The 16,038-nt window shown below is 43.4% G+C and overlaps 1 protein-coding gene across 1 annotated transcript in view; it reads right to left on the reverse strand.

Annotated features, from left to right (window-relative positions):
* LOC145342414 (putative E3 ubiquitin-protein ligase HERC4) overlaps positions 1–16,038 on the reverse strand; it is a 52,610-nt gene that overhangs the window by 5,805 nt on the left and 30,767 nt on the right. The window contains exons 15-23 of the mRNA XM_080188011.1: positions 15,245–15,295; positions 13,939–14,001; positions 11,794–11,880; positions 10,683–10,787; positions 8,053–8,190; positions 5,243–5,409; positions 4,373–4,439; positions 2,908–2,993; positions 88–268 (exon numbers count right to left, since the gene is read on the reverse strand). Of these exons, the coding sequence (XP_080044137.1) occupies positions 88–268; positions 2,908–2,993; positions 4,373–4,439; positions 5,243–5,409; positions 8,053–8,190; positions 10,683–10,787; positions 11,794–11,880; positions 13,939–14,001; positions 15,245–15,295 (945 nt within the window). The remainder of the gene's footprint in view (positions 1–87; positions 269–2,907; positions 2,994–4,372; positions 4,440–5,242; positions 5,410–8,052; positions 8,191–10,682; positions 10,788–11,793; positions 11,881–13,938; positions 14,002–15,244; positions 15,296–16,038) is intronic.

Consider the following 16,038-nt stretch of genomic DNA (forward strand, 5'->3'; position numbering starts at 1 on the left):
TGCTGTAACACTGCACTCATTCTCTGTACAGGCAAGTTAGAAATTGTCAAGGACATTGAGAAGTAAATGTGGAACACAGCACCAGACCTGTTCCAGCTGCTCCCATTCGTAATTGGAGTTTCCTTGGATAATGTCCCTCAGTTCTTCCGCATGGAATACATTTACGATCGGCAGCAACATATTCCTGAAACCTTCTGCAAAGGCTTCAAATTGTTTCTTCACGGACGTGTTGAGTTTATAATCCACATAAGCATCAACATACTGCTTCCTATTTAAAAAGAAATTAAACACTACAATTTACACATGACACCTCAATTGGATCATTCCTCAAACAAGCTAAACTCAGGGGAATACAAGCAAATCTGCATCAATTGACTTTTTATATCGACAGAATGCAAAGATTTCTATAACGTTTTAGAAGTTTGTATTCTACCCCTCAGTGCCATAGCCTGTGTAATAAGGCCGGACTCCAGACGAACAAAACATGCTGTTCATATTGAACGATTTACTTGGATGATTTGGAGTTGGGGACCAAGTGTAGTGTGTCAAAATTTACAGATGACACTAAGATGGGTGGAAGAGCAAAGTGTGCAGAGGACACTGAAAGTCTGCAAAGGGATACAGATAATCTAAGTGAGTGGGTGAGGGTCTGGCAGATGGAGTACAATGTTGGTAAATGTGAGGTCTTCCATTTTGGTAGGAATAACAGCAAAATGGACTATTATTTAAATGGCAAAAAATTGCAGCATGCTGCTTTGCAGGGGGATCTGGGTGTCCTTGTGCAGGAATTTCAAGGAATTGGTTTGCAGGTACAGCAGATAATTAAGAAGGCAAATGGAATTTTGTCCTTCATTGCTAGAGGGATGGAGTTTAAAAACAGTGAGGTTATGTTGCAGCTGTATAAGGTGCTGGTGAGGCCACACCTGGAGTACTGTGTACAGTTTTGATCTCCTTACTTGAGAAAGGATATACTGGCACTGGAGGGGGTGGAGAGGAAATTCACTAGGTTGATTCCAGAGTTGAGAGGGTTTACTTATGAGGACAGACTGAGTAGACTGGAACTATACTCATTGGAATTCAGAAGAATGAGGGGAGATCTTATAGAAACATATAAGATCATGAAGGGAATAGACAAGACAGAAACAGCAAGTTGTTTCCACTGGCAAGTGAAAGTAGAACCAGGGAGCATAACCTCAAAATAAGGTGAAGCAGATTTAGGACTGAGTTGAGGGGGAGCTTCTTCACACAAAGGGTTATGAATCAGTGGAATTCCCTGCCCAGTGAAGCAGTTGAGGCTTCCTCATTGAATGTTTTTAAGGCAAGGATAGATAAATTTTTGAACAGTAAAGGAATTAAGGGTAATGGTGAGTGGGTGGGTAAGTGGAGCTGAGTCCACAATAAGATCAGCCATGAACTTATTGAATGGCAGAGCAGGCTTGAGGGCCAGATGGCCTACTCCTGCTCCTAGTTCTTATGTTCTTATTAAATTGTGTTGCAATTGAGTTTACTTAGTAATTAAGAGCATCCCAACTAGGGAAAGATTACAGAGGGTCAAAAGAAATTGTTAGGGAATCGGATGAATCTATTTCTTTGCTCTGTAGTCTTGGAAATAAAACTGTCGTGGGGCAAATATTGGCTTCAGATTCATCCTTCCCTCAATATACATTTATTGAATTTAACACAGTCAGCCTATTAATAAATACTGTATCCAAAGGCATATGGTCAAGTTACCACTCCATCTGAATTGACTGTCAATTATGTATTGTTTATTATCAAATTCTTGGAGATATAATTCTTGGAATCTGCTACCATAGAAAGTAGTTGAGACCAAAACATTGAATATTTTCATTAGATGGTTAGAAATAGCACTTGAGGCAAAGGGGATAAAATGATATGGGGGCAGGGGGGGAAGAGTATTGAGTTGGATGACCAGCCATGATCATAATGAATGTGGAGCAGGCATGGAGGGCTGAACTGCCTCTTCCTACTCTCTATGTTGGTGCAGCCATCACTAGTGGCAAGAATCACAGCATTTAAAACAATCTCCTTTCAGTAAACCGGCTATGGGAGTCTGTTACTTCAAGAATACTGAGAACACAAGTCCAACATAATAGTCCAAGAATTTATATTTAAACAAACTCCTGGGAATGAAAAGCTTGTACCAGTAAAAAGAGTCCGTGATAATGTTTGATTATTGTGTCAACTCAACAGGTTCACCAATATGACTTAGGAAAGAAGCCTTTCACCCTTACCCATCCCGTCTGTATGTGACTCCAGTCCAACACTAAGACTGAGATTTACAATGTCTTTATGAAGTAAGAGTACCAAGTTATAGGCAGAAGGGCTGAATCCTGCTCCTTTCAATCTTAACTCTGAAATTACCTAGCAGGCTGCTACAGAGAATGAGATAATGTTACTAAATATGTTAACCATCTGCCAAGTGTGGCTGATGACATGTCTAATGAATCACAGAGTCAAACAACACAGAAGCTCATTGTCTCAGTGCTTTGAAAGAACTATCTCATTTGTATCACTTCCAACACTTTGCCCATAGCCTCACAGATCCCTTTTGATGTATTTATCTGTTGTTATACCTATATTAAGTGTAATATCGGATTTGTTGTACCTTCAGTAAACCTCCTTAAAATATATGTTACTGTATATTGTATATATGAAACCATGCCACCATACAAAGCACATCCTTGAGGAGACATGGGGCATAATTGTATGCAACATGCATGACTGAGTTACGTAACCATCCTTAATTAGTGCATAACACTGGATGTCTTAACACATGATGCTAAGGTTTAGATATCTACATCTGATTGACCATTGTAATAAATGCAGCTCAAAGTGCAAATAAATTCAGTAACGGCTGAACAGTTTATATTCATGGAGAACATTTACCTATTATGCTTTTGAACAGGGGTGTTGATACCATCAGGAATGAGTTCCACTCTAACTATGTTCCCATCAGCTGTTTCCTTGGGTATCTGCAAAAACAAAACTCACAAAATTATGGGCTGCATTTTTTTTCTCTCCTGGATGGCAAAATTTACTCTACAACAAGTTTAAACTTCATCAGAGGAATGAGGGGGGGGATCTGAGAGAAACATATAAGATTATGAAGGTAATAGATAAGGTAGAAGCAGGGAGGTTGCTTCCAATGGTGGGTGAAATTTGAACTAGGGGGCATGGCCTCAAAATAAGGGGGAGCAGATTTAGGACTGAGTTGAGGAGGAGCTTCTTCACACAAAGGGTTGTGAATCTGTGGAATTCCCAGCGAAGGAGTTGAGGCTACTTCTTTGAAAACTTTAAGGCAAAGATAGATAAATTTTTGAACAGTAAAGGAATTAAGGGTTACGGTGAGCGGGCGGGTAAGTGGAGCTGAGTCCATGAAAAGATCAGCCATGATCTTATTGAATGGCGGAGCAGGCTCAAGGGGCCGGATGGCCTACTCCTGCTCTTAGTTCTTATGTTCTTATTATCACCTTTATCTTTTCATTTAAGTACACAATTTATATTAATCCAATCAACTCATTTATTAGGCTCTTCAAGCGCTGATTTTTTTTCACCAAGGTGAGTTCTCCCCTGGGGGCGGGGGAGGCCGAGAAAGTGCAAGATTCACAGGCCTCTGTTTTTTGCCCTCTTCAGCGTCAACTGCGCTATTTCTCCTCATCTCTTCAAAGCCTCCTGCAGAATTTCTGCCCCCCACCCAACTTCCAATCAGGCCATTAGCCACCATCTCCTACTTGTCATTGTCAATGTCTACATATCCCACTTGTAGATGTCCTTATAACGGAGGTATGTACGTTCAGTAAGTCATGGCTAGTTCATCACCTGGAAGGTCTTTTGAGTATATGACCACTATCCATTTGATCAACTCAGCCAAGTCATTGCAGATATCCCCTTATGTAATTTGGGCAATAGTTTAGCAGCATTCCCATTCACCACGTAGAGAGGGTTTCACCACTGGTGTGTGACTAAATCCCCAACCCTTAATCATTTGTTTTCAGATAAATGGAACTGGGCAAAATTGGACAACTTGTAAAAGCAATTATTGTTGAACCTGCTGTAATCTCACCTTCTCTGCGGGCCTGGCACCCACAGTAGGGGCAATGCCAGCAAAGCTTTCAAGTGAATTGTGGTTCTGGAATGGAAGAGCTTGTGGACCCATAGCAGATGCATTCAGCTCTCCAAACCTACAGAGTCCATCTGGGTTCTGCAGGTTGGAGTGTGCATCGCTTCAACACTGCTGATTCTGGGTAGCCTTTGGCCCCTCCTGTCTATGCTATGAACTTCTCATTTTGCTTCAATTTATTAATAGTTTGAAAGTGAATCAATTAGTAATGTGGTAAAACAGTAAACTTACAGTAAAATCCAGACAAAATTCATCTTCTATATCATCATATTCATAGTCAAGGATTTCCTGGAGTGAACTGTATTATCAAGGAAAGGCAATGGAAATTGAAAGCTCGTCAGTGAGATTTGTCATTGCGCTGTCAAAAATTTCAAAGCAAGATTTGTATAACACTACTCAGTTAATTAAAAACAAAAATAGGATGGCACAGTGGTTAGCACTGCTGCCTCACAGCGCCAGGGACCCGGGTTTGATTCCCAGCTTGGGTCACTATCTGTACAGAGTCTGCACGTTCTCCCCGTGTCTGTGTGGGTTTCCTCCAGGTGCTCCGGTTTGCCCTCACAGTCCACAGATGTGCAGGTTAGGTGAATTGGTCATGATAAACTCTCCGAACAGGCGCCGGAGTATGGCGACTATGGGAATTTCACAGTAGCTTCATTGCAGTGTTAATGTAAGCCTACTTGTGACATTAATAAATAAACTTTAAAAATTGGTTGATTTCCATTAATCAGAAAGTGCTCAAATGGAACAGATTTGCAAACATTAGATTTTAAGTTGTCATCTTTATGATTTTTTCATCATAATTGCTTGTAGCTATTATAAAAAGTAGGATAGGTCTTATTTTTCCCAGGACATTGAACCAAGGCCAAGAGGTTCATTTTGATTTGATTTATTATTGTCACATGTATTGGTATACAGTTTCTTGTGTGCTATACAAAGCATACCATTCATAGAAAAGGAGAAGGTGCAGAATGTAGTGTTACGCTCATAGCTTGGATATAGAGTAAGATCAACTTAATACAAGATAGGTCAATGCCTGTTACTATAGGTTAGGTAATTGGGTGGATTAAGAAGTTATGTCAATGTTTGGAGTTCACTCACTTTCCTTCTGTCGGTGAGAGTTCCTTCAGGTCTTCCAGTGTTGGCTGTTTGTGGAGCAGTTTTTTGTACAAGGCCAACGGGAAGTTAAAATTGCAAATGCAACAATTGGACACAGCAAGTCCGCAAAGAATTCCCACCAGATAAAATGCATCATCTATTTCTGGTTCCTGTGTATATTTTTAAAAAACAAAATTATGAAATCTTTCCCTTCAAATTTGCACAGTACTCCATAATCTAGATTTCAACTGACAACACAAGAGAGATGTTTGAGTTGCGTGCTCCGAGAGCGGAGCCTCACCTGTTAGAAGACCTTACTGAAAATCTGGACACAATTTGTGCATGATTTTCCAAAGGTTCATTAGTTATGCTTCTAGAAACAGGAACTTGCTTCTATAGTCCTTCAGAGATCCATGAAGTCATCTCTTTGGAACTAATATACCAGCAGGCCGGCATGAAATAATGTCCTGTGATCACAATCCCAATACCAATTTTTTTTTATAGCTCAGCATTTCACAGCAATCCATTTCTAAAATGCAGGAATGAGCCATTGACTGATTATGGGTCCATTCATTAGGTTTTTGCTTGTTGGAACAGCGGTTTGCATTGTTGCCTCACAGCACCAGAGACCTCAGCTCGATTCTGACCTTGGGTCACTGTTTGTGTGGAGTTTGCACATTCTCCCCATGTCTGCATGGGTTTCCTCCGGGTGCTCCGATTTCAGTGCAAAAGGAAGCCATTCGGCCCATTGCATCTGCACCAACCAAGTCCCATCCAGGCTCTATCCCCATACCTTTACCCTAATAAGTCCCCCTGCCACTAAGGGGCAATTTAGTATGGCCAATCCACCTAACTTGCATATCTTTGGAGTGTGGGGGAAACTGGAGCACCTTTCCTCCCACAGGAAGAATGTGCTAACACCACACAAACAGTGACCCAAACCGGGAATCGAACCCAGGTCCCTGACGCTGTGAGGCAACAGTGCTAACCACTGTGCCACTCCAACATTCCCACAGTGGTTTCTTCCCACAGTCCAGATTAAGTGGATTGGACCAAGCTAAATTGCTCCTTGGTGTGTAAGTTAGCTGGAATAGGCAGGATGGCGGGGAGTGGGTGTGAGGCGGACCTGGGTAAGATGTTCTTTCAGAGAGTTGGTGCAGGCTTGATGGGCCGAATGGCCTACTTCTGCAGAGATTCAATGATATTCCAGTTTATGACATTTCCCTCCTTATGATCCAGTCTCCCCAACAATCTAACACTTTAACCAAAAATGTTTAAATTTATTAAGAAAAAGTGACATCCCGCAGCTTGTACTGTACTGGAACCCCCAACCTTGAGAGCAAATGTTTTGAATTTTGCGCGTGTGATCTTATAAAAGCTATCCTTACAACCCTGAGGTGTTATTACACTTGGAGGTGCAGAGGTGCTGCTATTTAGGCTGAATACAGGGAATAGGAATTGTACATTGTCCCATTGGACTGCTACAGAGTGGTAGTTTTTAACCTTCCTTGTTGCTCATAGAATGTGGATATAACTGGTAAGGCCAGTGTTCATTTACCATCCCTAGTTATCTGGCTACCACAAGTAATCTGAGGGCATGGACTTCCTCAATCATCCAGTGTAGCAAATTACTCAGGTACCAATTGTTAGGAATGGATTAACAGACCTTCTAATTATGTCCTAATTATATGTCACTTATTCAGTAGAAGTCACTGATACATAAAGAGGCTGCAGGTGGCACTATTTGTTGGGGAGAATTGTGTGTGATGTTGGATCAAAGAAATAAAGGTACTTTATGAAGAAGCAGAACTTGTGTTTCCTTTACTCCACAGCCACATGTGGCATGTTGGCACAGTGGTTAGCACTGCTGTCTCACAGCACCAGGGACCAGGGTTTGATTCCTGCCTTAGGTCACTGTCTGTGTGGAGTCTGCACATTCTCCCCGTGTCTGCACGGGTTTCCTCAGGGTGCTCTGCTTCCCTCCTACACTCCAAAGATGTGCAGGTCAGGTGGATTGGCCATGCTACATTGCTCTTGAGTGTCAGGGTGACTAGCTAGGACAAATGCATGGGGTTATGGGGATAGAGCCTGGGTGGGATTGTGGTTGGTACAAACTCAATGGGCCAAATGGCCTCCTTTTGCACTGTAGGATTCTAATGACAGGTTAAGGAATGCAGCTCTGACAAATCCAGAGATTTGTCAGATAATCTAGCTGTAAGTAAGGAGTTATAAGATTAAAAACAGCGATTCTCCTGTGAAGTAGGGATTAAAAATGAACAGAGTTCATCTGCCATACAAAGGTTTAAACTTTCATAGATATAGCTCGGCAATAATGGTGTACTCCCGAATAACAACACCCTGTGGCACTTCCTCAAGTCAAAGTAGTTCAGAAGAAATAGGAAGTGGCTTTTATATTACATCAGCAAGGCACTGGTAAATTGTAAGATACTGCAATCTAATAATGGATAATCTTAAGATGACCCTAAATAACTTGTCAGCTGAATGCTAGAAACTGGGTTTTACAAGGAAGTGTTCGCTATCTACACCTCTCAGTACCCTGTCTTTTTGTTTTTTATTGGGATGTGGGCCTCTCTGGAAAGACCAACAATTGTTGCCCCTCCTTAATTACCCTTGAACTGAATGGCAGTTCATCGTTAAACACATTGTGTGGGTCTGGAGAAGCATATACACCAGACCCAGGTAAGGGTGACAGATTTCCTTTCCTTCTACAAAAGAAGACAAAAAAAAAACCTCTGCTGGTGTGCTTTTTCTGATGCCCACCTTTACGGGACATGCAGTATAATAAGCCTTACCCAGTTGGGGAACCAAAGCAGGCCGGAATCCTCGCAGCGCTGAAATATCCGTCCATTACTGTGCAATTCCTGACTGAAGAGGGTGAAGAATTCCAGTGATACTCCAGCACCATAACTCGTTTCATCTTTAAATCTGACCTGAATAAAAATACCAATACCAAAAATATTTCAGAGTTTTCCTCTTGATATCCATTGGTGTTCTCCTTTCATTTTTATACAGTATTGTTCAATTGTATACATATTCATAAAACGAGGGGAGGTGATGGCCTCGTGGCATTATTGCTCAACTATTAATCCAGAAACTCAGCTAATGATCTGGCAACCCAGGTTCGAATCCCACCACAGCAGATGGTAAGATTTGAATTCAATTAAAAAATATTGTGTATAATCAAGAATCTACTGATGACCATGAAACCATTGCCAATTGTCAGAAAAACCCATCTGATTCATTAATGTCCTTTAGGGAAGGAAATCTGCCATCCTTACCCGGTCTGGCTTCCATGTGACTCCAGAGCCACTATAATGTGGTTGACTCTCAACTGCCCTCTGAAATGGCCTAGCAAGCAATTCAGTTGAAGGGCATCTAGGGATGGGCCCAGCCAGTGATGCTCATGCCCCACGTATGAATAAAAAATATACACACATTGCTAATATTTTGCTAGCCTATGAACAATCAAACATTTTCCTATCTTGCTTTTCTATTGACCTTTCCATTAGCTGGCAATTAAGAACTGTTAAATCCTGAGGCCCCCAGCATCACAGTGTCAGTGTTTAGCCAATTCAATTCATTCCAGGTGATATTAAGAGCTGAAGGCATTGGATACTGCAAAGGCTATGGGCCATAACATTATTTCAGCAATAGTACTGAAGACTTACCTTGAGAACTTGCTGTGCCCCTAGCCAAACTCTTCCCGTATAGCTACAACACTGGCATCTAACCAGCAATGTGGGAAGTTGCCCAGTTGGGCTCTGTCCATAAAAAACAGGGCAAATCCAACCCGGCCAATTATCACCCCAACAGTCTACGCTTGATCATCACTAAAGTGATGGAGGGTGTCAACGACAGTACTATCAAGTGTGCTTACTCAGCAATAAGCTGTTCTCTAACACTAAAGATGGGTTCTACCAGGGCCATTTAGCTCCTGACTTCATTACAGCCTTGATTAAACATGGACTAAAGAGCTGAACTCAAGAGGTGAGGTGAGAGTCTTGACATCAAGGTTGATTTAACTGAATGTGGTCTTAATGAGCCTTAGCCTAACTATAGTCAATGGGAATCAGGGGGAAAAACTCTTCACTGGTTTGAGTCCTACATGGTACAAAGAAAGATGGTTGTGGTTGGAAGTCAATTGTCTCATTCCCAGGACATTGTCATAGGCATTCCTCAGGGTAGTGTCCTAGGCCCAACCATCTTCACCTGCTTCCTCAGTGACCTTCGCTCCAACATAAGGTTGGAAATGGGGATGTTTGCTGATGGCTGCACAATATTCAACATCATTCACATCTCCTCAGATAGCAGTCCATCCTGAATATGGATGGGTGGAAAACTGGCAAGTAAATTCTGCACCACACAAGTACCAGGCATTGTTCATCTCCAACAAGACTGAATCTAACCATCTCCCCATAGCATCACCATTGTTGAATCCTCCACTATCAATATCCTGGGCATTACCATTAAATAGAAACTGAACTACATTAGCCATTTAAATGCTATGGCTACAAGAGCTGGTCAGAGGCTGGGAATTCTGTGGAGAATAACTCACCTCCTGGCTCAACTAAGTCTATCCACCCATCTACAAGGCACAAGTCAGGAGTGTGATGGAAATCTCTCCACTTGCCTGGATGAGTGCAGCCCCACAACACTTATAAAGCTTGACCTATACAGGACAAAGCCACTGGCTTGATTGGCACCCCATCCACCACAATGAACATTCAGTTCCTCCACCACCGATGCACAGGGACAACAGAGTGTATCATTTACAAAATGCACTGTAGTAAGCCACCAGGGCTCCTTTGACAGCATCTTCACACTGTCTACCAACCAGGAGGACAAGAGCAATGGATGCATGGGGACACCACTATCTGAACATTCCCCTCCAAACCACACAACATCCTGCCTTGGAAATATATCGCTATTTCTTCATTGTTGCTGGGTCAAAATCCTGGAACTTCCTCCCTAACAATGCTGCGGGTGTACCTACTTCACTTAGACTGCAGCAGTTCCAGAAGGCAGCTCACCACCACCTTGTCAAGGGCAGTTGGGGAAAGGGTAATAAAAGTGCTAACCTATCCAGCAATACATATTTCCCATAAATGAATATTTAAAAACATTAAACCAGCCTCCACCCTATTATATTGTGTCTCGTGATGGAATAACTTTAATCCCCTGAGCCTGGATTGTAGAAAATCATTCCCCACATAACTAAGTCAACTTTCGTGTTTCCCATGGACCTTTCCAAAGTATTGGCCAGAAATAAACACAAATTTGAATTAATCTTTTAACTTGGTGCGATTGCCAAAGGACATTGAGTAAGATGTCAAAACTATTTTCATTTAGCCTGAGCCAGTTAATGATTTAATACAAGAAATATTTGACTGAAAAGAATATCTGATTATTCATCAATGTGTACCTGAACTAAAGGATGATAAAGAGTTGATCCGGTCGACCTTAAGGATTTGAAAGCATCCTGAAGAATCGTTTGTCTTGATACCTGCAGAAGAGTTGGTCGTACTGCCTGTGGACCAAATTGTGGTGAAAAGAAAGAAAGACTTGCGTTATATATAGCACACACATATATATCTCTATTACACAGCAGCCAGAATCTGAACACACTTTGCATTAAATGTAAGACTCTAATGAAGGGTCATGACTGAGGCAATATAGGAGATCAGTCTGACAACTTGAACATAAATGACCACATCATGTTTTAGTGATTTTTTTATTCATTCGTGGGACATGGGTGTCACTGGCTGGGTCGGCATTTACTGTTCATTCCTCCAATCAACCTAACCTGTCCATCTTTGGACAAGAGGAGGAAACTGGAGCACGTGGAGGAAACCCACGCAGACACAGAAAGAACATGCAAACTCTGCACAGACAGTGACAGGAATTGAACCCCGGTCCCTGGTTGAGAGGCAGCAGTGATAACCATTGTGCCTCCATTAATGAACCAAATGGGTTATTCCAACAATTGACAATGGTCATCAGTAGATTCTTAATTGCAGATATATTTTATTGAATTCAAATTCCACCATCTGCTGTGGTGGTATTTGAACCCAGGTCCCCCCAACATTAGCTAAGTTTTTGGATTAATACTCCAGCGATAATGCCACAAGGTCATTGCCTCGCCTACGGGAATAAGTTTTGCACAGGACATCAAGGAAAGTAGCAAAGTCTCCTTCAAACATTGCCATGGGATCTTTTCTGTCTGAGAGGGACAGTTCAGTGGGTATATACATTCTAGTGTGGGCGACTCCCAGTGCATGCTATGCAATCCTCAGACAGCATCGGAGCTGGAGAACACCAGCAAGATCAACCTCATAACAACTGCCAGAATAGTGGCTGATAAAAACTCAGGGCCGAAATTCGTGAACATTGTGAGCTTTTTTCTAACAACCTATAACATAATCTAAAGCCTCTGAAATGGCACTTAGTTGAGACATACATCAGTCCACATGGTATATGCAGATATTCAAATAATAGGATACACTTCTCACAAAACACAATATAATACATACCACTTGTAGTGTCATGGATTCTATGGTCAATACTTGAAGCTTTGTTTCCAGGTCGAAGATGCAAGGATATACAAATAACTGCCGTTGGAGCTATGGAAGGACAAAAATCAAAACCAGTTACATACACATCAAGAAAATAACACATGACTCTCATCAGAATTATTTCCCTCATTAAGAATCCTTGTTGACATTATCTTACTGCCCCAATTCACTGCTTACCTAACTATGAATTATATATAGCTCATGGGATCAAAGGAGATGGGGCAGTGGGTGATGGGGGAGAGGGTGGAGTAGGAACAGGTTACAGGTTGGATGATCAGCCTTGACTGGCAGAATGGCAGAGCAGACTCGAAGGGCAGAATTGCTGCCTCCTGCTCCTATTTTCTATGACGGTGGGACATTGTGAATTTCAAAGTTGCACTTAAGAACATAAGAACATAAGAAATAGGAGCAGGAGTAGGCCATCTGGCCCTTCGAGCCTGCCCCGCCATTCAATAAGATCATGGCTGATCTGTCGTGGCTCAGTTCCACATTCCCGCCCTCTCCCCATAACCCGTAATCCCCTCGCTTATCAAAAACCCATCAACCCGCGTCTTAAAAATATTTAGCGAGGCAGCCTCCACCACCTCAACGGGCAGAGAATTCCAGAGATTCACCACCCTTTGAGTGAAGAAGTTCCTCCTCAACTCCGTTCTAAACCGCCCCCCCTTTATCTTGAGGCTGTGCCCCCTAGTCCTACTGTCCTTTCTGAGCGGGAAGAGCCTCTCCACCTCTATCCTATCCATCCCATTCATCATCTTATACGTCTCAATGAGATCTCCCCTCATTCTTCTACACTCTAATGAGTACAAGCCTAGTTTATTCAGCCTCTCCTCATAGCTCAACCCCCTCAACTCCGGCATCAGCCTAGTAAACCTCCTCTGCACTCCCTCCAAGGCCAAAATATCCTTGCGTAAGTACAGCGCCCAAAACTGCACACAGTACTCCAGCTGCGGCCTCACCAATGCCCTATACAGCCGCAGCAAGACCTCCCTACTTTTATATTCAATCCCCCTCGCTATGAAGGCCAGCATCCCATTCGCCTTCCTGACCACCTGCTGTACCTGCAAGCTGGGTTTTTGCGACTCATGCACAAGGACCCCGAGGTCCCTCTGCACCATCGCCTGCTGCAGTTTGTCTCCACGTAAGTAATAATTCTTCCTACCACTATTCCTACCAAAGTGGACCACCTCGCACTTGCTAACATTAAATTCCATTTGCCAGTTCCTGGCCCATTCGCCCAGCCTATCTAGATCCTTCTGCAGACTCTCCACACCCTCCGCGCAATTTGCCGTTCCCCCAATCTTGGTGTCATCAGCAAATTTCGACACCATACACTCGGTTCCCTCCTCCGGATCATCTATATAAATGGTAAATAGCTGAGGCCCCAGCACCGACCCCTGGGGCACTCCACTAGTCACCATCCGCCAATCCGAATAGCTCCCATTGGCCCACACTCTCTGCCTCCTATTTGACAACCAGTCCTCTATCCACGCTAACACCCTACCCCCAACTCCATGTCCCCTGACCTTCTGCAATAACCTCTTGTGAGGTACCTTGTCAAACGCCTTCTGAAAATCAAGAAAGACCACATCCACCGGCTCTCCTCTATCCACCGCCCTAGACACATCCTCATAGAATTCCAGTAACTTACACTGCTTTCTGAGCAAGTGATAAAATATAGCAATGCCACCAACAGCTGCATTTTATTTACACAGATAAAGTGCAAAACGTCCAGTTTTTTGGGGTGGCACAGTGGTCAGCACTGCTGCCTTACAGCGCCAGGGACTTGTGTTCGATTCCCAGCTTGGGTTACCTGTCTGTGCGGAGTCTGCATGTTCTCCCCGTGTCTGTGTGGTTTTCCTCCCAAAGCGCTGGTTAGGTGCATTGGCCATTGCTAAATTCTCCCTCAGTCTACCCGAACAGGCACCAGAGTGTGGCGACTAGGGGATTTTCACAGTAACTGCATTGCGGTGTAAGCCTATCTATGTAACTTTAGGTCTGCGGACCTGCCTTGGCCCCCGGACATGTCACATGGGATGGGGAGAAAGGTCACAAAACAAAATTGTCATTACTCACAGAAACAAACATTCAACACAGATAACTTACTTTGTCAAGGGTTGAATAGTGTTGCCAAAAGTCACAAATGGGCCAGGAATTGTCACGCATTAGCTGCAAAGAAAACGCAAAAGCAACGTCACAGATCAAGTTTGCGATCGGATCACCAGGAAATGGACACGTGTGTCTCATTTACATTCTTAGAAAGCTTCCCTGAATAACACACGTTACCTCAGTGAAATATTCCACTAGCAGACACATCTTAGGACTGGCCAATCATAGGAGCACAATCCAAGTTTAAATTCAGTCTGGTTGGAATCCAGGGACTCTACTCTTCTCTTACCAATTCCCAATATTAATCTCTAATCTCATTTTTTTTAGTTTCCTAGTTGTACCAACATGTTTTTGATTTTACTCAGACTGAAGGTTTGCATCAATAATACCTGGAATTTCATACTGCTCACTCAATGGATTACAGATCTAGAATCGTAGAATCCCTACAGAGGCCACTCAGCGCATCAAGCCCTGCACGGACTCTCTGACAGAGTATCTTACCCAGGATAACTGTCTCTGTGGAGCTTGCACATTCCCCCTCAGGCCCTTTCCCCCTAACCCCACATATTTACCCAGCTATCTGTCCTTATTTATACATCTCTTGATACTAAGGGGCAACTTAGCATGGCCAATCCACCTAACCGTGCAAATCTTTGGACAGTGGGAGGAAACCGGAGCACCCGGAGGAAACCCACGCAGACACAGGGGGAACGTGCAAACTCCACACAGGCACTCACCCAAGGCCGCAGACGACCCCCGGTCCCTGGCGCTGTGAGGCAGCAATGCTAACCGCTGCGCCACCGTACTGCTCAACTGGAGTGGACTATTTACAAGATAGAGTCAAGTTCATATAAAGGAAGTGCAGTGATTATGTTACTGGACTAGAAATCCATTGAATTCTAGCCACACTATGGCAGTTCGAAACTTACAGTTGCCCTTTTAAAACGAAATTCAGGAAATAAAGCTGTGTGTGTGTGTGTGTGTGTGTGTGTGTGCGGGGGAGGGCTGATTATCCCATCCCACTGTGCTGATTTTTTAGGCCGAGATTTAGGCAGCGGGATCCATTCTGGACATCCAGCCACGAGTGTGTCTCCCAGTGCCGAATTTCTGGAGCTGTCAGCTCCGCGCTGGAAGTAGGCGCGGAGCCACCTAATTTATATTAATCCTCATTTCAATCTAGTTTAAACACGATTAGCAGGTCCAGGACTGAAATCTCCAGGCCCGCTACAATCCCCCACCCCAGCGGGGTAACTCCCCCACTTTCGGAGAGCTGGCGACCCGACTGTAGTAACTCAAAATGTACCTCAATCAACACAGCCAAGGGGTCGGTGTAAATCCATCTCACAGCACGTGTCTGAAAACAATAACATGATAAATTAGTAAAGTAAAAATCAGTTTGCAAACACTTAGCTCTGTGTTCGATATCAAAAAATAAATCAAATCCTGGACCAGTTAAATGTGTACTTTTCAGATGCTGTGTCTTGCTTTTCACATTTTCCCTACGACACATGTTAAGCTCATTGGCCTGTAGCTTCCTGTCTCCCTCCCTTTGGAATCATAGAAACTCTACAGAAGGAGGCCATTTGGCCCATCGAGTCTGCACCAACCACAATCCCACCCAGGCCCTATCCCCACACATTTTACCCACTAATCCCTCTAACCTACGCATCTCAGGACACTAAGGGGCTATTTTTTAGCATGGCCAATCAACCTAACCTACACATCTTTGGACTGTGGCAGCAAAGTGGAGCACCCAGAGGAAACCCACGCAGACACGAGGAGAATGTGCAAACTCCACACAAACAGTGACCCGAGCCTGGAATCGAACCCAGGTCCCTGGAGCTGTGAAGCAGCAGTGCTAGCTACCGTGCCAGTCCTTTCTGAATAAAGGAGTTACATTCTCCATTTTCCAATCGAACGGAACCATCCCCAAATCTAGGGGATATTTGAAGATTAAAATCAACACATCACAAGGCTCTAACTTGATGTCACACAGGGCATGTGACCCTTATTCTGATGTGTTGCCCTTAAAGGGACCACAGTAACTCAGTTCAACAAGTATAATCAGCATGCTAATTCTCCTGGCCCTCATGCGCA

Source organism: Carcharhinus amblyrhynchos, chromosome 1 (assembly GCF_965287045.1).
Source record: "Carcharhinus amblyrhynchos chromosome 1, sCarAmb.v2.hapA, whole genome shotgun sequence".
In the NCBI taxonomy this organism is placed as follows: domain Eukaryota; kingdom Metazoa; phylum Chordata; class Chondrichthyes; order Carcharhiniformes; family Carcharhinidae; genus Carcharhinus; species Carcharhinus amblyrhynchos.